General features: G+C 42.4%; 1 protein-coding gene and 1 long non-coding RNA gene across 4 annotated transcripts in view; one reads left to right on the top strand and one right to left on the bottom strand.

Annotated features, from left to right (window-relative positions):
• The window catches only part of lgr4 (leucine-rich repeat containing G protein-coupled receptor 4), a 91,231-nt gene that overhangs the window by 15,423 nt on the left and 51,814 nt on the right, over window positions 1-23,994 (top strand). For both annotated transcript variants that reach the window (XM_087259534.1, NM_001353862.1), the window contains exon 3: window positions 13,519-13,590. In XM_087259534.1, the coding sequence (XP_087115660.1) occupies window positions 13,519-13,590 (72 nt within the window). The remainder of the gene's footprint in view (window positions 1-13,518; window positions 13,591-23,994) is intronic.
• Window positions 1,081-5,999, bottom strand: LOC147836020 (uncharacterized). Of its 2 annotated transcripts, none has more exons than XR_015495815.1 (2): window positions 3,925-5,999; window positions 1,081-3,733 (listed from the first exon to the last, which is right to left on the bottom strand). It is a non-coding gene; the product is annotated as an uncharacterized LOC147836020 (long non-coding RNA). The 2 variants fall into 2 exon arrangements; XR_015495816.1 differs by having other exon boundaries at window positions 4,373-5,607.

The raw sequence follows: 23,994 nt of genomic DNA on the forward strand, positions 1-23,994 counted from the left end.
CCAGTGATTATTTCAATGTTGCTCATAGTCAATAGTGTTGTTGGGACGCAGGCAGGTTGCCTTGGCAGTTAATGGGTTTGTTTAATGTGAGCTTCCTGATGGAGGCTTGAAGAAGGCCATCTGCTGCGTTACAAACGCCTGTCTCCCATCACATCTTCTTTTTCTAATGGACACCAGACAAATGACAGGATGAAGCTCTGAGATCAGTGGAAAGGAATGAAGGGGAAGGATGGAGAGAGCGAAACAGAGGGAGAGTGATGGGCCGAACGATAAACAGAAAGGTTTACTGAGTGAGATGGACTGGGAAAACACTGAGACACACACACACACACACATTCAGTCTCTTGGTGTTACAACACACACAGACGCGCACATAGGTGCCGCCACAGACAGGTCTGTACACACACTCTTACTGGAAGGTGGGAAGCCTCTCTGGTCTCACTGGAATGTGAAATTGCTTCCCAGAAAGCTGCTTTTTATTTGGGTTTTGTTCCCATCAAGCTTCCGTCCAGTTCAGCTCACCTCTCTAGAGAGAAAGTGAAGGGAAGGCATGGTCCAGTTTGAGTGCTGTGGAAAAGAACTTGCTGGCAATAAGACGTGGGTGTTTTTCTGAATCCTGTCAGTATCAAACTCTTATGGGAGGCAACTTGCATTTAGGTGATCCTGTCAAAGACATCTGGTCAGCCCTCGCTGCCAAACATTAGCAAGCATGTGGAATTTTGACCTTGCTGATGTTGTATTAAAACAACTGTTATTTTAAGCTGTCCAGATATCGGCTGATAAATGTCAGCTATTGGCTGATATTTTTATAGCTTATTCGTCTTTAGTGGAGGAATGTTTCCTTCTCACCACTTTTGTTTTACAATTTGATAATACTTTATCATAAAACAATTATGAGATGTTTATTAGAACTACAGCATTGTTATTTATTACTGTTTTATTAATGTTTAAAATTTGCAAAAGTGAATTGAGCACCATAGCTAAAAGGGAACGTTTGATTTTTATTTATTTCATTTCTTTTTTTGCTGCCGAAAGAAGGCTTGAGTCTGTAAAAGGGCCGTACGATTTTGTAAATCATAATTTTTATTTATTTATTAATTTTTTTCAAAAAAATCAAGATCGTGATTTTCTCATGATTCTGTAGATTTGAAATAAAGTTTAAAATGAGTAGATAATTATTATTATTTATCAAACATGTGGTAAAACAACAATATTAGGCCTATGTGTACTGTCGGTTTAATTGCTACATTTTGTTTAGACTTTGAATGGAGGACCTTAAATTTGTCCTGGTTGTTATTTACAGTAAAATGACGACATCAGAATACAACTATTCATGATTCTAAAGTTGAATGATTATGTTTTTAGACATATGCTTGTTGTTGTCATTGACAACATTTTCAAACCCTTTTAGACTGGTAAAATGAAACTTTTGTCATTATTAGATTCCCTTTCATGTCATATAGGCTAGAGTAGTTATACTGAAACAGTAAACATTGATTTTCATGCACAACAGTATGTGTTAGCTATGATTGAAAAAACATTTTAAACGCTTGCCGAAATCATTACTCTAAAATGCAATATGATCATTTAAATGATGTTCGCACTTTCGGTTTCACTTTCACTGCAGAGTGCGCTCATGTCATGGCTGCCATCATTCTGAGGAAAAAACACACATGCAAATCATACCTTTCGCACAGCTCCCAAACGATCCCTCAGTGCAACAAACTGAACGGTATTTACAGCTTTATTACCTGTTATTCACAGCCTATGCAGGTTCTGTTCACTAAAGTAAACATTATTGGTGTACATGCGCGAGTCCTATCGATAATAAACAAATAGTTTGTCAGCTCATGCGTGATTTTGCGGTCACAAATTTGTCATTACATGAAGACAGAATTTACATTTTTTGGGTCAATTATACCTTATAAATACAGTATGTGACACTTTTAACACCATTTGGAGGTGTCCATGTTGCTGAGCCACGTGTAAAGAATGTGAAGACTTGTTCGACTGCCTATATGCTTTTCTCAGAGTTATTGAAAAGCAGTATTAAGATCATGTGTAGGGTCGAATCGAGATTGCAATCTTTTTTGAATAATAAGCCCTGTATCTATAATACTTATTTATTATGCTTATGATTTATGGTGCCTTTTTTCCTTCAGTAGCAACACATTACCTATTTCATTAAATGAAAAGAGCAGTCCCAAACAATTTGTTCTCCACAGTAATGAAAATCCATTAGCCTGTTTTTTTTTTGTTTTCATAATTTTTTTTTTTTTTAATTTTGAGAAATCATAAGTCCTGGTTAAGTGAGTCATTTTGTGTTTTGCTAATACTTTTTAAGTCATGTAATGCATTTAAGCCCATTTTTAAATCATACTTTAAGTAATTAAAAGTGTGCATGGGCGGTGGAGAGCACTACATTTGAATGGTTTGTTCTTGGCTCTTGTACAGTCTTAACTCAAGTGTATGTTGTTTGTGTGCATCGGCGGTGTGTTCAGCCTTGTCCATATCTCATTACAGATAGACTATCAGCACAGTCCCAACACACTGTGTGCTTACGGCCATGGTGTTCCTGTGGAATTAGCGGCTTAATACACTTCCTTTCTCGCATTCCTGCTGTCTTTCTCTTTCTGTAAATCCTTTGCTTTCTCTGTCTCAGATTTGTATTTTTTTTTTTTAGTCGAGATGTTTGCTCTCAAGGCTAAGTGTTTGTGTTAGAGCTCACGTGAGGGAATTGGCATCTCGCTCTGTGACTCCAGAACTGTAGCCCTTTTTGACTGGACATAAAGCTGCCTGTGTGTTGGTGTGACCTTCTGAATATATTTTATGTATTTTTTTCATACCCTTTAAGTTATGCATGCATGTGTGTGGTCGTCTTCTCTACTTTTAGTATTGGGTGAGCTTTTTAGGATCTCAGGTAGTTTAGTTCAAAGATGGTTTAGACTGGAACTCATTACTCAGAGTTTAAATCCCATGTTCTGCGTCAGACGGCGCTCTTTTCCCAAACAATTTAAGAAAAACATTTAAGTGGCGTCTTCCCAAACATTTAAAGAGCCAAGTACAGTGTTTAAATTCGTATATCCTATCTTTGAAACCATCAGGCCTAATTTCTTTAGAGAAAACACTGAGCTTGTGGTCTAGGAGGTAGTCAGTTCTGCTTATCTTTCTGCTTTTTATAATTGTGTGGTTTAAACTGTACAATTGACTTTTCAGTGGCAAACGGCTTGCTGGAGCTCTCAGATATGACTCAAACTTTTCTCTTGTGTAGCAAAGGAGAGGAATTTGTCAGGCATGACATCATCCGACCCGCCGATAGGCTTCCAGTGTTTAGTATTCAGTCTCTACTGTATGTAACGCTGAAGGAAAAACAAATCATCAGCCTTCTACTTGTGAAGAGACTAATGTACTTCATATTCAGGGTGGAGGTCCTGCTTGAAACAACAAACCATGAGCTCTGCTTTGGCCCTCAAACTCGGTGCAGGATTGCTGGTTTTGCACACATTTTTAATCAATCCCATAAGTTAAATGTATTAACATTTTATGTTAAAAATAATCTGTAATTTGTCTTATTTACATTTGATGTTTACTTTTTACCAGCACATGTGCTCCTGATTTGAAAAATCCAGAAACACATAAGGGCACAATGAAAATTGATCAGTTAGTTTGTTTTTCTTTAGTTATGGGATATGGGAGAATTTACTAGCACTTAAATTCAAAATTTAGGTTCAAACTGCGCTTATCCAAAGATTCAAAATAAATTTATGCATAAAACAGGAACATCGAACCAAAAAAGGTGCAAATAAATAAAGCAGTGTTTGCATCCAACAAGTCAAAGAGAAAAAAATCATCACTTCCTGATTAACTCCCGCCAATAGGAGAAACTGCGTCAATCTTTTCTTTATTTAATAAATAACTTGCGACTCAGACATGCAATGAATGCTTGGTGGCGTTTGAAGTTGTGAGACAAAACAACATTTTATGTTTTATAGTGTGCTCAGCCTGCTGGTTTACCCATTCACACACACCTTTATCATTACATAATATCTTAAAACAAAATCACATGACTTTTTAATGCACATACTAAATTTGCTCGGTAAAAGGGTTTCAATCATAGTTTATATGCATCTTTTGTTGGTAAATAAAAAAATTACTCAATTATGCACATATGCTTTTTATGCACATTTTCAAAACTTACGCACATCTTTACATTTCTATCGACAGTTTTTATGCGTATATCAAAAATTCACATAAAATTAGGTGGATGGAAACATACTGTAAAAAATGGTATTTATTATAAAATCTATTTAACAGATTTTTTTTTTGTCTTAAATTTGATTTAGCAATTTATTGAATATTATTACATGTGCACCCATAGTATATACTCATTCTTCCATAGTTTATACTCATAATTTAAAAGTCCAATAATTTTCCAGTAGATTTTAGGTTCAAACAAGCTCCAACATCTTGCCTAGAAGTTTCTGATGTCTGGAAATCTGAAGATGTTAATTTGCTGGTTCAGGTGGGTTTAAACTGTGCTGAACTGTAGAGCACAGTGACCCCATTAACTGATTTGGACACCCCTTGTTTAAATCTAAAAGAATGAAATGTGTCTTTGTTTCATGAGCACATTTCTAAACGTTTTAGCCTTGTTCCTTAAAACACATCATTTGCAGAGCTGTCAATCAAAGGGATGTTGTCACAGAAACGCCTCACCCTTTGTGGCCCAAAAGCCAGTGGGTAAATGAGACCCACCCATGCCATAAAACACATACACACACGCGCTCAACAATCACATCTCCAGGCCTTATCATGGGGCAGGCTGTGGCTGGGCTCCTTCAGGGCTTGGCAGGGCTGTGAGCGGGCAGGCTCAGCTGTGATGTGGGGCTCTGTGGGCAGCTGTGGCCACTGAAAGGCCTGCTGTGGTGCTGCTGTGGTTTGCCGACATGCGGATGCACCCATGTTTCACTGATGCAGTGGAAATGTAAAAGTTAACCCTCAGAGTCTGAGCGGAGGAGTTTAGCCTGCAGAGAGGAACTGCTGTTGAGCACATTCCTGCAAATGCTTAGGGACACTGCTTTGTTTTACCATCTGATTCACCAAAAGAAAAAAAATGAACAAAATCTGTCAAACACAAAATAAGATATTTTAAAGAATTTTGAAAATCGGTGGCAATTGACTTTCTCCTGTGAACATCAACTGCTAATTGCCTTTTCTAAAATATTTTCCAAAAAATCTTCTTTTGTTAAAGATTGGAAACCACTTGAGGGTGAGGAAATAGGGAATAAATTGGTTACTATCCCTTCAAGTGAAATTGAGTCACATTAATCAGGAAACATTACAGTCAAAACATATTTCAACTTGTTGAAAACTGTTGAAAATCGGCGAATGCCATTAATCTAAGACAATTCCAAGACTTGCAGGTTGATTCTAAGGTCTTGTCTGCTCATAGGTTTTGTTTGAAAACTGGTCTAACATTCCATTCATATTGAGTTTTTTGAGAAGCTTTTTGAAAAAGCTCTATGTATTTGGTAATATTGTTGTAAAAATTAGAAAAATCTTTAGAAAATCATGTTGAATTTTTGTCATTTTACATGTGACAGAACATGCAAACTCCAAACAAAAAGGCCTCTTGGTTCATTCAGGACTCAAACTAGCAACCGTGCTAAGAATTTATGGCCCATTTCTACTCAGTGGTATGGTATGGGTTTATGCGGGTCAACTTTATCAGGCTTGTGTTTCCACTGCCAACAGAGTACCAATAATGGGCTTGGTGTACGACAGAAAGTTTCAGTTAACGTCTTTCCCGCTCGAGGAAATGTCTACAGTAAAGCTGTATGGGTCGTTCACATATTATATGTGAAGCGCTTCTCACAAAACAAATGCTTTATACTCATAAATACTTGTGTATAAATGTTCATTACTAACCCTTCTATGAACATGATGTGATTATAACTGCAGATCAATGACAAAGCCTACTGTAATGTCTGCAATTATATAAATTAATAAATAAATAAATGCAACATATATGAACACATACAGACCCTTACAGTCTCCGATATGTTACCAATTACAGATAAACTACACACAGCATACATTTAGTCCTTATTTGGGTTCAAAAACAACACGCAACATATAGCCCACAGTAAGTGCAAACCTCTCATCTGTACCTTTAATCTTCACCAGCACATGTAAGCTTGTAAAAGTTAGAAAGTAATTCCGTCATTCTGAGATCATAATAGTCCAAAAGGTTAAACATGAGAGTTTGTGTTATGATTTAGGTTGCTCAAAAATCACTTGCTCCTTTGCTTTGTTGGGCTTCTCCTTTGTTTTTTCGCGCTTCATTCTCAAGTTTTTCCGTTTCTGAAAGGATCGAATGTTAGAAGCTCTTCAATAATCATGCGAACGTTATTATCATAAAATTAAGAAGTTTGCTATTTTAAATATATACGTGCACGCAAACTCTCTTGAGAAAGTGAAACCGCTCGCGCTTTAGATGGCCTTGTAAACAACAACGATGCACAGGGTAGATTCTGCTCTTCCTCTTGGTTTTGTGGGTGTTCATCAAGACGACGACAAGGTTTGTTTAAGCTTGGGTCAACCATGGCTCGTTATTTAATGTGTATATTATTACGGTGTAATGTCTCGGCTGTATAATTAAAACAGGTGCTTCTTTTGTATTCATTTTCCTGGTGTGTGCACAAGCTAGTGACGTATCTCTGTTAACCAATAGCATTTAGCTGTGCATCTGGCTCCGCCTTTTGGTATGCTTTTGTTTTGCTAGGTACTCTTTCAAAAGTGTAGCCAAAATGTAGTATGGTACTGTTTGCTTCTGGTTTCTTTTGACAGTGGATATGGCCATAAAAGCGTACTGAAACATACTGTACTGAACCGTACCATACCACTCAGTGGAAACGGGCAATTAGCCACCATTTCGCCTCACAGTTGAATCTGCTGCCTTGCCTTGCTTTAACAATATTATCTTTTTAAAGGTTTCATGAAGGAGAAGCAGTGGCACAGTAGGTAGTGCTGTCGCCTCACAGCAAGAAGGTCGCTGGTTTTAGCCTCGGCTGGGTCAGTTGGCGTTTCTGTGTGGAGTTTGCATGTTCTCCCTGCATTTGCTTGGGTTTCCTCCGGGTGCTCCGGTTTCCCCCACAGTCCAACGACATGCGGTACAGATGAATTGGGTAGAATGTGTGAATGAGTGTGTGTGGATGTTTCCCAGAGATGGGTTGAGGCTGGAATGGCATCCGCTGAGTAAAAACGTGCTGGATAAGTTGGCGGTTCTTAATAATAATAATAATAAAGGGACTAAGCCGAAAAGAAAATGAATGAATGAAAATTGGCAGTTGTGTGTGTGTATGTGTCTGTGTGTCTGTGTGTGTGTTTGTGTGTGTGTGTGTGTGTGTGTGTGTGTGTGTGTGTGTGTGTGTGTGTGTGTCTGTGTGTGTGTTTGTGTGTGTGTGTGTGCGGTTGAAGGTTTCATGAAACTGGAATTCATGTAGTTTGCGATTTGCTCAAGTTTTTCATGCTGAGTGGTAAACGTTTAGCGAATTTGCCCCTGAGTGTTAAGGTTGTGGACAAACAAGCTTGTTGTGCTGCTTTCAGAGTGATTAAGAGTGAACGTCTCACGTTAAGCTCTTAAAGAATAACTGTTGGTTTAGAGTGAGGGAATGACGCTACCCTCATAGAAAATGAGGCTGTCGTTCATAAATCAATGTTCTCTGTCCTATAGCACGAGTTTAACTAGGCTTCTTTCTCTTTCCTGCTGTATTTTTGTTACTATTACTGACAGGCAGAAAAGCTGCAGTGCTCTGTTGAGACTTGACATGTTTCTGAGCTCTCCTAACACAAGGGTTTTTCTTCTTCCTTCCATGTTTGTAGTATGTATTTTCCATTCAGTCACGCTCCATCTGTAGCGCTTAGGGTGGTCCTTATTTGTTTTTCTAGAGTTAGTAATTTCATGACAATGCCAAATTGTATCTGCATTTGTGAGCTGAAATCCTCAACTGTTTGAGCTTGTTGCCGGATTTTACCTTCACAACACCCTGCAGGTACTACATTAGAGAGAGCTTCTACATTAGATTATCTTTTTTTCCATTGGTGTTACAAGATTGTTTACGCCTGCAATGAGATCAGAATGTTTTGGCTATTTTTTTTATTAATATGAAAAATAAAATAGGAATATATTTAACATATTATAATATAAATTAATATTTCATAATATAATATATTTTATAAACCTGATAGCAGTATTTTAATAGAATGGAAAAAAGACAATTATGTTATGTCTTTCTGAATGTATGACTTTAATTTTTTCTAAGAACAAAATTACACATTTTAAATATTTTTTTGAGTTTTGAGTACACGGTTATGAACACCACCAGCAAAAAAAGGAAAATTGCAAGACTAAAAATTGTATGGATTTATTTAGGCATTTGAATTGCGTTATGGGTCTTTGATATTTGCCTGTCAAATTTTGATGTTTAAATTATTACTTTTTTTCAGTATAACAAAGTAACTTTAATTTATTTGATGTTTAAGTTCTTTTAGTTACTGTTTATTTGAAATAATGTTGTATACTGTTTTTGTACTGTATCATGCCAACCCAGACAATGTATTGTTTTGAACTCTTAAAGTTAAATGCTATTTGGGTGTTTCTGCCTGGATTTTGCCTACCCAAGTTTACAAGCTTCCCAAATCCACATGCAGAGATGTAAATGCAAAAATGTTGTATCATTTTAAAGAAAACCCTTTGAATTTTAATAAAACACTGTTGAAAGTGATTCATTCATTCATTTTCTTTTCGGCTTAGTCCCTTTATTAATCTATACGCTTATTAAATACGCTCTCGTTCACACACATAGGCTACGGACAACTTAGCACACCCAATTCACCTATACCACATGTTTTTGGACTTATAGGGGAAACCAGAGCATTCGAAGGAAACCCATGCAAGCATGGGGAGAACATGCAAACTCCACACAGAAATGTCAACTGACTCAGTCAGGACTTAAACCAGCAACCTTCTTTCTGTGAGGTGACAGTATTAACAACTAAGCCACGATGTCGCCATGAAAAAAAAAATTATATATACATGCAGAAACGAGCAGGTATTTTATTCACTCATTCATTAATTTTTTTTTCAGCTTAGTCACTTTATTATTCTGTAATCGCCACAGCGGAATGAACTACCAACATATGCTTTGAGCAGCGGATGCCCTTCCAGCTGCAACCCATTGCTGGGAAACATCCACACACTCTCATTCACACACATGCACTATGGACAATTTTAGCTTACCCAATTCACCTGTAGCACATTTTTTTGGACTTGTGGGGGAAACCGAAGCACTCGGAGGAAACCCATTCGAATGCTGGGAGAACAATGCAAACTCCACACAGAAATGCCAACTGACCCAGCCAAGGCTCGAACCAGCGACCTTCTTGCTGTGAGGCGACACTACCTTCTGCGCCACTGCGTCACCCATATATAATTAATAATTAATTAAATTATATTGCTATTAAAGTAAATTCGACAAAAATACTATATAAAATACTTTATGAAATACTTTTTATAAAAAAAAATGAAATTTATTTGCAGTTTCTTAGTCAAAATCATTCCACATCAGTATAGAAGTTTGAGACATTTGTAATTGATTTTGGTGTCATAAGAATGAGACGTATCACTTTTCGGTCCAGATCCTAGTGCACAAATAACAATTGTGCTATTTCAGCATAACTTAAAATGCTGTGGAAATGGAGTCATCCAGTGAAAAGCACACAGTCTTTAAGAGCATGCGTTATCAGTCTCATAGGATAGAGTTTCCTTCAGTGAAGGCTCCAGTAGGCCTCTGTCTCCGTCCCTGTCTTTGTCACTGCAGTGCGGCCCCTGGCCCCTAATGAGGAAACCTGCTACTCGGGGATAGAGATCACATTCACAGACCCAAACACACATACTCTTCTTTCTCTCTCTCTCTTTCTCTCTCATCCTGCTCCCAGGCACCCCAGCCAAAAGACTGAGAGAGTCTGCAGTGGGGCGAAAGGCTGCGGGTGTGGAGGAGTGTGTGTGTGTGAGTGTGTGTGTGTGTGTGTGAGTAAAGGAGGAACAGGACTGTCAGTAATACATAATGTATCCAGAGGACCACCGGGACCGCTGCACAAATAGGGGCCCAGGGACGCCACCGAGAGAGAAAGAGAGAAAGAGCAAGTGATAAGGAATGAGAGGAGAAAAGGGGAGTGTTCTGGTGCTACTTGGTCCATTGAAAGCAGCCTGAAGGGTAATTGGATAGGGCAGGTAACCTCAGATCAAAAAAAAAAAAAAAAGATAGCGTAGCAATGGAAGGGTCATAGCTGCGAGGGGGATTGAGAGGCCTCTTTGGGAGCTTGTGATGGGGGGTAATCTGATACACAGTGTGGCCAGAGGCCCTTATGTTCATGTATATGCTTTCAAGACCCAAGACAGCCCTTGCAAATAAAATCCAAGATGGCGGATTCTCTCGTCCCTTGCTTTTTGTCATCCTTCAGGGTTGGAGATGTGCCTCATTAGCTTGTGTAGCATGTTTGTTAGGCTCCGTCTCCACGTCTACTGTTTGCGGCCTGGCTTTTGAAGCCACACATAATGGATTCCTAATCAAGATCTCGCTCGGCCCCAGCTGAAAAAACCTGCCTGGGCTTCAGTGCATCTCCTCCAGAACAAAGACAAACACAAACACACACACACAGACACACACACACAGAGACAAAATTCTGGCTGGAATACTGCAGGATAAATAAACAAGAGGGCTGAGATGTATAACAAGGAGAATGCCACATGAAAACACACTTCTTATGATTTACATGTGCTGGTTCACATTTCGTTTTGGCGAGTTTGTGTTGTGGCGTCTCTAACGGAGGGTGTTTTAGGGTCAGTGTTCTGACCTCTCACTGTCGAACTGCCATTTGCTTCTCTTGCTGCCCACACACTTCACCTTTCAGCCCAAATGGAAAAAGGGAAAGAGAGAGAGGAAAACACTTTGTGTACTGCCTGCATTTTTGTCATGCTGCTACATGCTATCTCTCCGTCTCCTTGACAGCCTCTTCTCTCTCTCTCTCTCTCTCTACTTCTATCCATGTCTATCTTTCTCTCTCTCTGTCTTTATGCTCTGAGCCTCAGTGCCTCAGGGAGAGAAGGAGAGAGATAGTTTCATAGAAAATAAGAGAAGAAAAAAAGAGAACTAGAGGATTTTACTCAATAAAAAAAGAGTAGTTTTCTCTCATGTGTTCACTCCAATACAATTTTTATGTACATTAAAATTCATAATAAAAGTAATGCTGATAACATTCTTGAAGCCTTTCACCATTAACATTCATTATGTAGAAGAAAAGAGTCTGTAAACTTAGATGTATAGAGAGCAAGAAAGATTAATGGCACATTACAGATCTGATTCAATTCAGATGATTTAGCTCTATATAGTTTTCTCTTTGGAGTTTTTGGGTATACTAGACTTTTCATTTTTTTTTTTTTTATCCACTGCCTCTTTGGATGAAAATTATATCAAGATTGATTTTGTAATGGGATGGAAATCTTTAAGAATTTCACGATCTGATTCCAAAAGGATTTTTAGCCTTCAAGGTGTAATATGCTCAATGATTGGTTATATGCTTAATGATTGGAATCTCTGTACGAGACGCATCTTTAAAGACTCTACTCATCTGGAATGGAGTGCACCGTATGGCGGCATATGATTCTGTTGTAGTCAGTGTCCATCAGGATTAAATGCTAAGGATTTTTTTCTATTGGCCCGATTGGGTTCAGATTTTTACCTGCCCTGCCAAAATTTTCACTGGCCCCACCAATAAATTTTTTTTTATATCTATTTCTTAACCACGTATTGTAAATTAGGTGTCAAAAATGTAAACTTTAAATATTTAAAAATGTTAATAAATGTAAAATTAGCAAAATTCAAAGTGCTATGCAAATAACAACAACAAAAAAACGGTATGGATAATTGCAGTTCTAAATTATTTAACAAAAGGTGGCTGACTTGCCGAACTAATGGCAATCTGTGCAAAACATCACTACATGTTTTCCGTCGTGTTGTACCTACGTAAATGTCTGCTTCCAAGACGTTAGAAACAGACAGACGTTTCATTTTCTTTTAATCTCATAATTTGATGTTGCCGCCATGTTGCCGTCTCTTCACTGTACTGGTTGTTACCAGGTTATAGGAAAAAATAACGTGCTCAGAACATCCAATCATATAAGCAGAACCAAAAAGCAATATGGTGTTTAAGACATCACAGAGAAGGTGGCATTTAAAAGCTTTAAAGCACAAACTTTATCTCGATCCCGAGATTGTATTTGCACACATTTGACAAATAGCCACATGCGAACAAAACGTTAAGTTCTTTTTGTTATTGCCACCCTGTCTATCATCTTTAGTCATTTTAAATTTGCTGGCACACCGGGCAAGTAGTGCAGCATGGCATGGCATCTATGACAACAAGGTTTCGCTTTCAGATGCGTCCTAAAGCCAAGTACAACGGATAAGAAGTGCCTCGCCAGTAATAATCTATTTGTTCAAATGAAGCTAATTCAACAGTATGTTTAAATATATATAGAGCTAAATATATAGATAATATATAGAGATAAATATATATAGAGCTAAAATTTAAAATCTGGGGTCATCGTTATTATGCAGTATATTGATGTAAAAGATTGTATTGAGATTGGTGTTGCATTAAATTTGATGCCAGCAATGTGGGTTTAAGGTTAAAAAGTATAAATTGAATTGAAAGACTTGAAATAATCCCCTGATGTCATACTTGCATGACAAGAGAGGTAAATAGTGCAGCACTGATGTCATCAAACACACATTACTTTTTTCAATTATTGTTTCGTGATCTCACTGTCTGATCTGGATTCAGGTCTTATCTGTCATCACAGACATACAGATCTCTGTTTGAACTTGTAAAGCGTGAACATCAGCTCTGGGAGGAACTGCTCAAAGAAATGTATCAAATAGAAATAATTTACAGTATGTAAGCTTATTAGGTTTATTTTTTAATTAGGTCAAATGAGTCATTTTAGTCTTGTCTTTTCTTTATCATAAGTGTCAACTTGTTTCACATTTACACTTTTATTATTATAATACACTTAAACTCAGCTTAACGTTTTTCAAGGTTTGAAATACCATTATATTTTCACATGCCTTTTTATTTATGTATTTTGTTATGAAATGTTAAAAATACATTGAGTACTGCTCATGACATTACCAAGAAATCTGTTTTAAATGATTGTCCACACATGGCCAGATTTGTTGGTAAGTCAGGTCAAACCCAAAGTGAGTCTAATTACAATATAAATAATCGGTGATCCCTTTTTTCCATTATAAAATGGTGACGCAGCCAACCAGAAAATCTATATCTGAAAAAGAAAATGCATCTAAACAGAAAATGTAAATGTTTGTGCTGTATTAAACAGTAGAAATTCAACTGCTAAACCCCTAACTAAGAGCATTTGTTCTTTTGTTTCCATAGGGACATCAGCATGAACAACATCACTGAGCTGCCTGCTAATGTCTTCAGAAACCTGCCGTATCTGGAAGAACTGTGAGAGTGAATTCTGCTTTTCTCCCTCTCTTTTTGTACTTTATCCCTTATGCTCTTTTTCGTTTTTTTTCCATGTATGGTTGATATTGTCCTCAAAAATCAGCATGGAAAGATGATGTCTTTAATCTTGAGTATTGCCCTATTTCGTAATATTTTGCCTATTTTGAGATTTTGAAATATAGAACTGCGGAAACTAATTTAAAGCTAAATACACATGGCATCCATTAAATCGCTGCTGTTTTCAGTGTCAGCTTGTTGGGTTACATGTGCTCCATTGTCTTCGGTTGTTTTGTTGGTCGCCACATTGCATCGCTGTCCATTTGCACAAATTAAAGTCTGCTCAACTTTGACACGCAGTTGATGTTGCTCATGTAGCCTCAGATCAGGCCATTGATCATGTAGCCTCAAGTCATTGAAAGCAAATGACTTCCAGACGCTGTTAATACATGACTACTTTTATATAAGAGTTCTAACTTCAAATTCAGCCACATGGATGTTTAGTACGACAGCATCACTCATGGTTTTGATAAAGCTTTGTGTTTTGTATAATAGCGCAACAATATAATGTTGTTTGGGTTACGCATGAACATGCATATTAGATCTTGAGGGCCCCAATGTAGTTGCAACAAAACTCTTTTCATTGTTTATATAATGTTAGTACTCCTACCTGTTACATAATCATCACAGATTTGACCTAATCAAGACACGACTGACCTAATCAGAGCTCATCAAATGTCAAATAAACATGGTCAGGTTTAAAAAAGTACAGTGCCCATATGTGCCTACACTAACATTATATTGCAACGTATCATACAATACATACCTGTTCATACGTCAGCATGGTTAAGTTAGTTTTAGATTAGATTTTTGTTGAGCATTTGCCTATGCTGTTTTATGGACCATTTGTCAACAACATCCATTGTGCAAAAACGTACATGATGTCAAATTAATGTTTTTTGGAGGTTTTAGTAAAAGCATAATGGACAGACTTATTCAGTTACACAATTATTTGAGAATACGAAATACTGTAAAATCCCATGACACACCATGTCATAAGACATTAATATTAGGTTAGATTTAGGTCATATTGATTAGGTGATTTGGTGATATTTTTTGTTGTTTTAGGTTGCCTTGAAAAACAAACAAAATGCAATGTAAGTCCTTTGTTGGACATTGACGTAGGCCTGATGTCAACCCAATTTTCATTTCCAAACAAAATGCAATGTCCCACGACTTTGGTGAACAACGTCAATCTGACGTCATGTACCTGCTGGGTAGGTTTGTCGTTTATTATCAGTGGCCAGACTTAACTTTCATTCGTTCATTCAATTTTTTTCAGGTTATTCCCTCTACCAATCTGGGGTCACCACAGTGGAATGAACTCTCGCTAGACTGACTTGCTACTGACAATATTTCATTAATACCTTCCTAATTGTATATACAATACATATTTATTTTAGGTAATATAAATGTGTGCTCATACAATTTTACAGTGTGATTCTAATTAAAACAAAACATTTTAATAATATATTCAGTCATGCCCGAAATTATTCATACCCCAGGGATGTATAATATAAAAAGTCTAAAATATATCATTGCCTTTAGGGTATACTTTAAAAAAAAAGTACGAAGACTACTGGTAGTAACTACTGACAGATTTGGCCACACACAGCACCATCACATCTGGAAGAGTCTCATAGCTTACAAAATATTAAAGACAAAGTCAGAGAGTCTCAGGGTGCTCCGGGTATCAGATGTCACCAGTTTGGCTTTTGAAGCTACATCATTCATTGTGTATTAATGGCGTTGAAAGAACAAACACGTGCCATTTTACCAAATTCTGGAGTGCCTCTGTCAGTACTTCTGAAGTCAGTTTTGAACTCTGGCTGGGTGTGTCTGATGTTTTTGCATGTTTGTCTTTTCTTCGCTCATCCCGCTTCTGCCCATCTGCGGGAGGACCAGATAACATCTGTCTAAGTGATATCAGGTACCAGCGCTTCCAGACGGCTGAAATGACCAGCTCCAAAAGTTGGCTCCCCCTTGTTGTTCGCTCTTTTTTTTTTTTTTCCTGACTCTTTCCTTTTTTATTCATTTGATTGGAGTGTGTTTTCTTACCCTTGTGTGTCTTTCATCCACTCCAATCTCCTCCGCTCTCGTTCCTAAACAGTCCTCCAGCGCTTTGTCAAAGGCCAATTTGCTTTTCAGCGCATTGTGAGAAGGAATGCATGGCAGGAAGAAGGAGGGCAAAACAATGGTTTCTGTGACAACTGGAGTTTTGAGAAGTGTGTGCTATCTGGGAACAGGACGGGGGTGCGGGGGGTCTCCAGGACCTGCACTGCTCTGTTTTGTGCCAGATGCTCTTTGTCAGGTTGCTCATGGTTCAGTGGTCACAATGGGTGTGGTTAATCATGGGGTCAGGAGTTCATGTTCTGGGCTTAGATTTATTTTTAAACGCATACTGGACAAGGGTAACCACTCAACAGCTAAATGCACATTGCCTATATGTGTACATGAAAGATAAATAAGTAAAAGAGTAAGTTTTATCTTAAATAAGCAATTTAATTGTGTAAAAATATTTGTGAAGACAAAAATAAATAAATTACTAATTACTTAGACTGTATTGGACTGAAACAATCTCTTTTTCCATGCCATATGCTGTGTCCCAATTCACATACTTATACTACTCCCTAAGAGTATGTACTTTTTTTGTGAAAGAAAATATATACTTTGGAGTGTGTAAAAGAAGAGTATGCAGATTTTGGGACATACTACATCCTCCTTAACAGATCATTATTGTGTTTAGTTTTGAGCCCTGTCAATCATCCACACATCTTCCACATTTCTATCATATTAATTTAATAAGAAGCAGCAGATTAATCTCCACTTCACGAGTCTTTCATGCAGAGACATCTTCTCAGGTCTTTAGATAATTCTGCATTCAGACGTTAATATCCTAACACGTATTTATACAAGTTCAGTATTGTTGTTGCAGATAAAATCTAACACAGAAAATGCGATTTACATATTTTTCAGTGGGCTAGAGATTTATTAACAGTCATACAAACATCTTTACCGAAGCCTCTATTTAACGATTGGTCCTGCGTGTCCGTCATGTTTGTAGCTTATTTACAGTTGTAGTCAGAATTATTATCCCCCTTTTGAATTTTTTATTAGTTTTTAATTATTTCCCGAATGGTGTTAAACAGAGCAAAGAAATGTTTACAGTATGTCGGATAATATATATATATATTTTTTTTTCTGGAGAAAGTCTCATTTGTTTTGAGTAAAAAACAGTTTTAAATTTTTTTAAGAACTTTTTTAAGGTCAAAATTATTTGCCCCTTTAAGCTATATATTTTTTCAATAGTCTACAGAACAAACCATCATTATACAATAACTTGCCTAGTTTACCTTAACATAGTTAAGCCTTTAAATGTCACTTTAGGCAGAATAGAATTGTCTTGAAAAATATCTAGTCAAATATTATGCACTGTTATCATGGTAAAGATAAAATAAATCAGTTATTAGAAATGAGTTATTAAAACTGTTATGTTAAGAAATGTGCTGAAAAAATCTCCTCTTCGTTAAACAGAAATTGGGGAAAAAAATTAAACGGGGTAAAAAATTCAGGCAGGCTAATAATTCTGATAATTCTTCAGCTGTACACTTTTTACCCTCGTTTGTAGTTCTAATTGAATTCACGTCTAACGCACTGTGTACTGTGGGCAATATTAGCAGTTAAGAGTATGGACACTTGTACACTTAAACATTTTATAGCAAATATTAAACCAGGGAACCTGTCATTCCCCTTCGGGGGGAACTTCAGCACTATAAGTGGATTTGATTGTAAAATCCACGCATTGGGAGGTTCGGTTCAGAAGCTACTCGTCTGAAGAGTATTGAACGGGCCAATTAAGAATGAATTGGCAGCGCAAGCCTGCGCAGGTGAGCGGCATAAGCAATCAACTGAGTATATAAGCTCACCTGGCGCCAGCAGACGCTATCCTTTTCGCTTGAGAGACTTTCTGATCGAGTCGATGAGGGTTCCTCCTGCTGTGACCAGCGATTCTGAGCGAACGAGAGCATTCTCCCGGTCCAGAGTGTGTACACGCAGTGGCAGACGGTCGAGCTGGGTTTCTCCCTTGCCTGGCGTTCTTTGGGTCCGGTCCTCCAGAGCGGTGCGTATAAAGTTGCAAACTTCACAGAAAGAGCAACACAGTCGTGCAGCACGTCCTTATCAGGACGGCGCTCCGACTGTGCGTTTCTGGATGCGGTGGTTTCCTGTCCTCGGATGATGGGCGCGGGCACTGCGTTGCATGTCTGGGGGTCCAGCATGTTAATGCGCTGCTCGCGGGCAGTTCATGTCGTCATTGCGATGCCATGACTGTTGCGCAAGATCGCGGTTAGCCTTTGCAAAAGGGCGAACCACCCCAGTTGTCCCCTGCTCTGCAGCGGGCACTCGGGCAGATCTGAGGGTTTCAGCGAGAGATAATCCGTCGCCCACGGGCCCGCGGACCTCCCGCTCCTCTAAGCGCTCCATCCAAGCTTCGGGCGGGGGAAGCGATCCGTCTAACAGATGGTAGCCCTTACGCCCGATGACACCGGAGACCAGATGTCCACCGCGGCATCGGAGGGTGGGCTTTCATTGTCCGATGATGATCCAGACCCGCTCGCCCCCTTCGGGCTGGTGAGTGCTGTCACTACGGATCCTGAAACGGACATGTTAGCCGTGCTTTCCCGGGCTGCTTCGGCCGTGGGTTGGAGATGGTTTATCCCCCAGCTCCGCGGCCGGACCGACTAGAGGGGCGTTCCCTTCTTCCCGGAGGTGCACAGTAGGCTCACGCGGTCTTGTAAAGCACTTTTTTCTGCTCGTGCTGCGTGTTCCTCCACCCTAACCACTCTTGACGGTGAAACAGCCAGGGGGTATGTGGCGATTCCTCAGGTTGAGTGCGCGATGGCGGTAAATCCGCGCGGCGCCTCTTCTTGGCGGGGTCCGCCTCGTCTCCCATCCAAAGCCTGTAAGTTATCTACCTCCCTCGGAGCTAGAGCTTACATAGCTGCGGGCCAGGCTGCTTCCGCCTTGCATGCGATAGCCACCTACCAGCGCTACCAAGCGCAGGCGCTGGCCGAGCTGCACGAGGGTGGGTCCAACCCAGGCTTACGAGCTTCGCACCGCCGCCGACTTAGCTCTTCGGACTACTGAGTCCGCTGCGTGTGCGTTGGGGAGGACGATGTCCACATTAGTGGTCCAGGAGCGCCACCCCTGGCTGATATGCGCAAAGTCGACAAAGTCCGCTTTCTTGACTTCCCCATATCCCCAGCCAGGTTCGGCGACACTGTCTGTGAATTCACCCAGGAATTCAAGGCGGTGAGAGAGCAGTTGGTGGGTGATGTCTTATCGGCGGTCCGTAGCCCGCTCCGCCCGCCGTGCCATTCATACCTGCTCCTCGCCGAAGGCGCCCGCCTACGAGAGCTGCTCCGCCCCCGCACACGTCTCCGGCGAAGCGAGCGCGTCGGGCACCTCGGAAGCAGGCAGCCCCCCTGCCCAGAACGCCGCTAAGTCCGGCAACGGACCGCGAAGCGCCCCTGGGACAGGCCATCTGGAGAAGAGGGAACTTGCTCTTTCCCCGCTGGAGGGCGGGGCCACATTTCCAACGGCACTTTTTACTGCCATGAAAACATTATGAAAGGGCACTTTTCACTTCCCCAGATGTGACAGCCCGAAATCTGCCAGTCTGGGACGCTATGCTTTCTAGCTTGCAGATTCGGTGCGTTTCGCCAGTGGCTCACGAGCGCTGGGAGGACGGTCTCCTTTCTCCCACCCCTCGAGCCTCCCCTCCGGAGCTCGGGTTTGGAGTGAGAGCAAATATCTCACCTCCAGCTTTTCCGTGGGACCCGCGAGCTTCCCGGATCAGCACACCCACTCCGCGCTGCCCCACTGCTGGTACGTCAGCGATTGTAGCGATGAGTCCATTAGCGAGAGCTCTGCCTGCCTGGTTAGCGCGGGCCAGCTCTTCGCGGTGGCTCATACGCACAATCAGACTCGGCTATGCGATTCAGTTCGCGAAACGGCCCCCCAAGTCACGGGTGTGTATTCACCAGGGTCAGCCCTCTGTCCGCCCCTGTCTTGCGAGAGGAGATTGCTGTCCTCCTGGCGAAGGATGCAATCGAGCCGCTCCCTCCAGCCGAGATGGAGAGCGGGTTTTACAGCCCACGCTTCATCGTGCCCAAAAAGAGCGGTGGGTCACGGCCAATCCTAGATCTGCGCGTTTTGAACCGCTGCCTGCACAAGCTGCCGTTCAGAATGCTCACGCAGAAGCGCATCCTCCGGTGCGTTCGTCCTCTGGGTTGGTCTGCAGCATTAGACCTGATGGACGCGTATTTCCATGTCTCCACTCTTCCTCGCCACCGACAGTTTCTGCGGTTTGCGTTTGAAGGTCGAGCTTGGCAATACAAAGCCCTCCCCTTCGGGCTCTCTCTGTCTCCGCGGGTCCTCACCAAGCCCGCGGAGGGTGCCTCAGCGCCCCTTCGGCTCGCGGGCATCTGCATACTCAATTTCTTTACGACTGGCTGAATTTTGCCCTCTCTTTGATTATGCACAGAGTTGATTATGCACAGAGACAAAGTGCTCTGGCACTTCCACCTGTGGGGGTTTCAGGTCAACCGAGAAAAGAGCAAACTCGCCCCCGTGCAGAGGATCTCTTCTCTCGGGCTGGAGCTGGACTCGGTCACCATGGCAGCGCGCCTCTCCGGAGAGCGCGCTCAGCTGATGCTGTACTGTCTGAGAGAGCTCGACAGTAAAATAGTGGTCCCACTGAAACTATTTCAGAGGCTCCTGGGGCATATGGCATCCGCAGCCGCTTCATGCCGCTCGGATTATTCTATATGAGACCACTTCAGCACTGGCTTCACGATCGAGTCCCCAGACGCGCATGGCACGCGCGCGCACACCGAGTCTCTGTTACTGCGCTGTGTCGCCGCGCCCTCAGCCCTTGGAGCAACCCCTCGTTCCTACAGGCCTGGGTGTCTCTAGAACAGGCGTCCAGTCTTGTTGTCGTTTCAGCAGACGCTTCCAACACGGGCTGGGGGGCTGTGCGTTGCGGGCATGCGGCTGCGGACCTGTGGAAAGGTACCCAGTTGCATTGGCATATCGCCTGGAGCTGTTGGCAGTGTTCCTCGCTCTCCACCGTTTTTTTCCGGTGTTGGAGCGGCAACACGTGCTGGTCAGGACGGACAGTACGGCGGCGGTGGCGTATATCAGCCGTATAGGGGGTATGCGCTCTCGCCGCATGTCTCAGCTCGCCCGCCGTCTGCTCCTCTGGAGTCATCCGCGGCTGAAATCGCTGCACGCCATTCATATTCAGGCAAGCTCAACCGTGCAGCCGATGCGCTCTCACGGCAGCCTTGCGTCCTGGAGAATGGAGACTCCACCCCGAGTCTGTTCAGCTGATATGGGCGCGATTCGGGGAAGCCCAGATCGATCTGTTGCTTCCCCCGAGATCGCTCATTGCCAGTTGTTCTTTCCCTGACCGAGTGCTCTCGGCACGGATGCACTGGCTTACAGCTGGCCTCGGGGCACGCGCAATACGCGTTTCCCCCAGTGAGCCTGCTCGCGCAGTTACTGTGCAAGGTCAGGGAGGACGAGGAACAGTTTGCTGGTTGCGCCCCTCTGGCTCAACCGGACCTGGATGTCAGAGCTCTCCCTCGCGATAGCCCTCCCCTGGCAGTCCCTTCGAGAGAGCACCTACTCTCTCAGGGACAGGGCACCACCTGGCACCCTCGCCGATCTTTGAAGAGATTTTTAGACGCGAGGAAGACTTAGGTAACCTCCGATTGCGGTGGCTAATACCGTCACTCGGGCTAGAGCCCCCTCCCCGAGCGCGCCTATGCCCTGACGTGAAGTCTATTCACTGAATGGTGTGTCTCTCGCTGAGAAGACCCCCGTAATTTGCCAGATCAGCGTTGTGCTTTCTTTACGCCGAGAGAAGTTGGAGAGCAGGCTGTCGCCCTCCACACTCAAGGTTACGTGGCTGCCATCTCCGCTCTCATAACGCGGTGGCTGGCAGCACCGTGGGAACGCATAACCTCATCATCCGGTTCCTCAGGGGCGTTAAGCGAATTAATCCACCCCGCCCCCTCTCATGCCCTCTTAGGATCTCGCCCTCGCTACACAAGCCGCGTCAGATCCCTTCGATCCTCGACTCAGTATATTTCTGTCCCTGAAGACAGCTCTGCTGGTCGCGTTGATATCGATTAGAGGGTCGGGGACCCGGAGGCATTTTTCGGTCAGTGACTCGTGCCTGTAATTGGGCTGGCTTCTCTCACGTTCTGAGACCCCGCCCACGATATGTGCCCAAGGTTCCTACCACTCCGTTTTAATACGAGGTAGTGAGCCTGCAAGCGCTGCCCTCGGAGGAGGCAGACCCAGCCCTTCTTTATTGTCCAGTTCGCGTTTTGCGTATTATCCGGACCGCACTCAGAGTTTAGATCATCTGAGCAGCTCTTCGTCTGTTATAGCGGTCGGCAGCAGGGAAGTGCCGTACCGAAATAAGTTCCCACTAGATTGTGGATGCCTTTCTTTCACTATCAGAGCCGAGATGAGCCGCGTCCCCCGAGAGCGCGTGCGCACTCCACTCGGAGCTTCGCATCCTCTCGAGCGCGCGCACGCGGCGCCCCTCTAACAGACATCTGTAGAGCTGCGGGCTGGGTGACACCCAACACATTTGCAAGGTTTTACAATCTGCGAGTGGAGCCGGTTTCCTCAAGGGTATTAGGTAACCCTTGGTGATTGAGGAAACAATTCGGTAGGGTGTTGAAACACGCTTGCTGCGCCATTTTCCCTAACACGGAGATACGTGCGCCTTTTTATCTGTCAGTAAAGTTCCCCGTCAGGTGAGCCCTGCAGATTCCTCCGTGGCCCCCAGCACTGACTCAGCGGAGGAGTCACTTGCTGGCCCACTACGTTGTAGGTCTGCCCGCTGGTCAGCCCGCGTTTTGGGTAAAGGTGCCTGCTATGCGTGGTCCCCACTAGGCGATCCCATATGCTTATTCAGCCACGGTTAAGTCCCCCCCCCCCCCCCCTGGGCGGACCCGTGTCTTCCCTCCCCGCTAACCACTCTTTTGCTATGCGTACTCCCCCTTTTTAGGGCTAGTCCATATGTAAATTCTGCCATCTATCCCCCCTTGGGTAACGGATGGCCTCCGCAGCGTCCTCCCTATCGGGATTGCACGCTTCCCAACGTACTGTCGTATTTTCCTAGAATTATCTAGATGCTCACGACTTCCCAAAAAATATATATAAATCCGTAAAACTTCTGTTGAAGTAGGATAAATTAGGGCCAGGGACACGTTGGAGGACCGCGCCCCCCATGATGTGGGTGCGTCACGCTTGCTTGACTATCTCCTCATCGGGGGTGTTGGTAAGGTGCAGTCATTATGGCGCTTTCAATGGGCTCCCAATGCGTGGATTTTACAATCAAATCCACTTATAGTGCTGAAGTTCCCCCCGAAGGGGAACGTTCGAGGTTACTAAAGTAACCCTTCGTTCCCCGAGGAGGGGAACGGAAGCACTATACTCCGTCGCCATAATGACTGTCCCTTAGCTGTTGAAAGTCTCTTTAGCTTAAAAAGGATAGCGTCTGCTGGCGCCAGGTGAGCTTATATACTCAGTTGATTGCTTATGCCGCTCACCTGCGCAGGCTTGCGCTGCCAATTCATTCTTAATTGGCCCGTTCAATACTCTTCAGACGAGTAGCTTCTGAACCGAACCTCCCAATGCGTGGATTTTACAATCAAATCCACTTATAGTGCTTCCGTTCCCCTCCTCGGGGAACGAAGGGTTACTTTAGTAACCTCGAACGTACTCTATCAACATACTACGATTTAGGACATACTAATTCTATTTTCAAATACTACTTAGGACAAATAGAATGCAAATTGGGATGCAGCAATAGTTTAATGATAAAGCAACTATATTAAATTTATAGTGAATGTCTGTTTGTGGTGTTGCTATGGCAATTAGGTGTGTGAATCTCAAAACTGATCCGATACACATCTTGATGAATATCCAACAATTTGATATATTAATAATAATAACAATTCCTTATTTATAAAGCACTTTTCTGGCCACTCAAAGCACTTTACACAATGGGGGGGAATCTCCTCATCCACCACCAGTGTGCAGCCTCCACCTGGATGACGCAACGGCAGCCATTTTGCGCCAAACCGCACACCACAAACCAGCTGATTGGTGGAGAGGAGACAGAGTGATGAAACCAATTATATTATGGGGAGGGTTAGGAGGCCATGATGGACAGATGCCAGTGTGCAGATTTGGCCAGGATGCCGGGGTTAAACCCCTACTCTTTTTCGAAGCACATTCTGGGATTTTTTACCAACCACAGAG

Source organism: Danio rerio, chromosome 7 (genome assembly GCF_052040795.2).
Source record: "Danio rerio strain M-AB ecotype USA chromosome 7, GRCz13ab, whole genome shotgun sequence".
Classification (NCBI taxonomy): domain Eukaryota; kingdom Metazoa; phylum Chordata; class Actinopteri; order Cypriniformes; family Danionidae; genus Danio; species Danio rerio.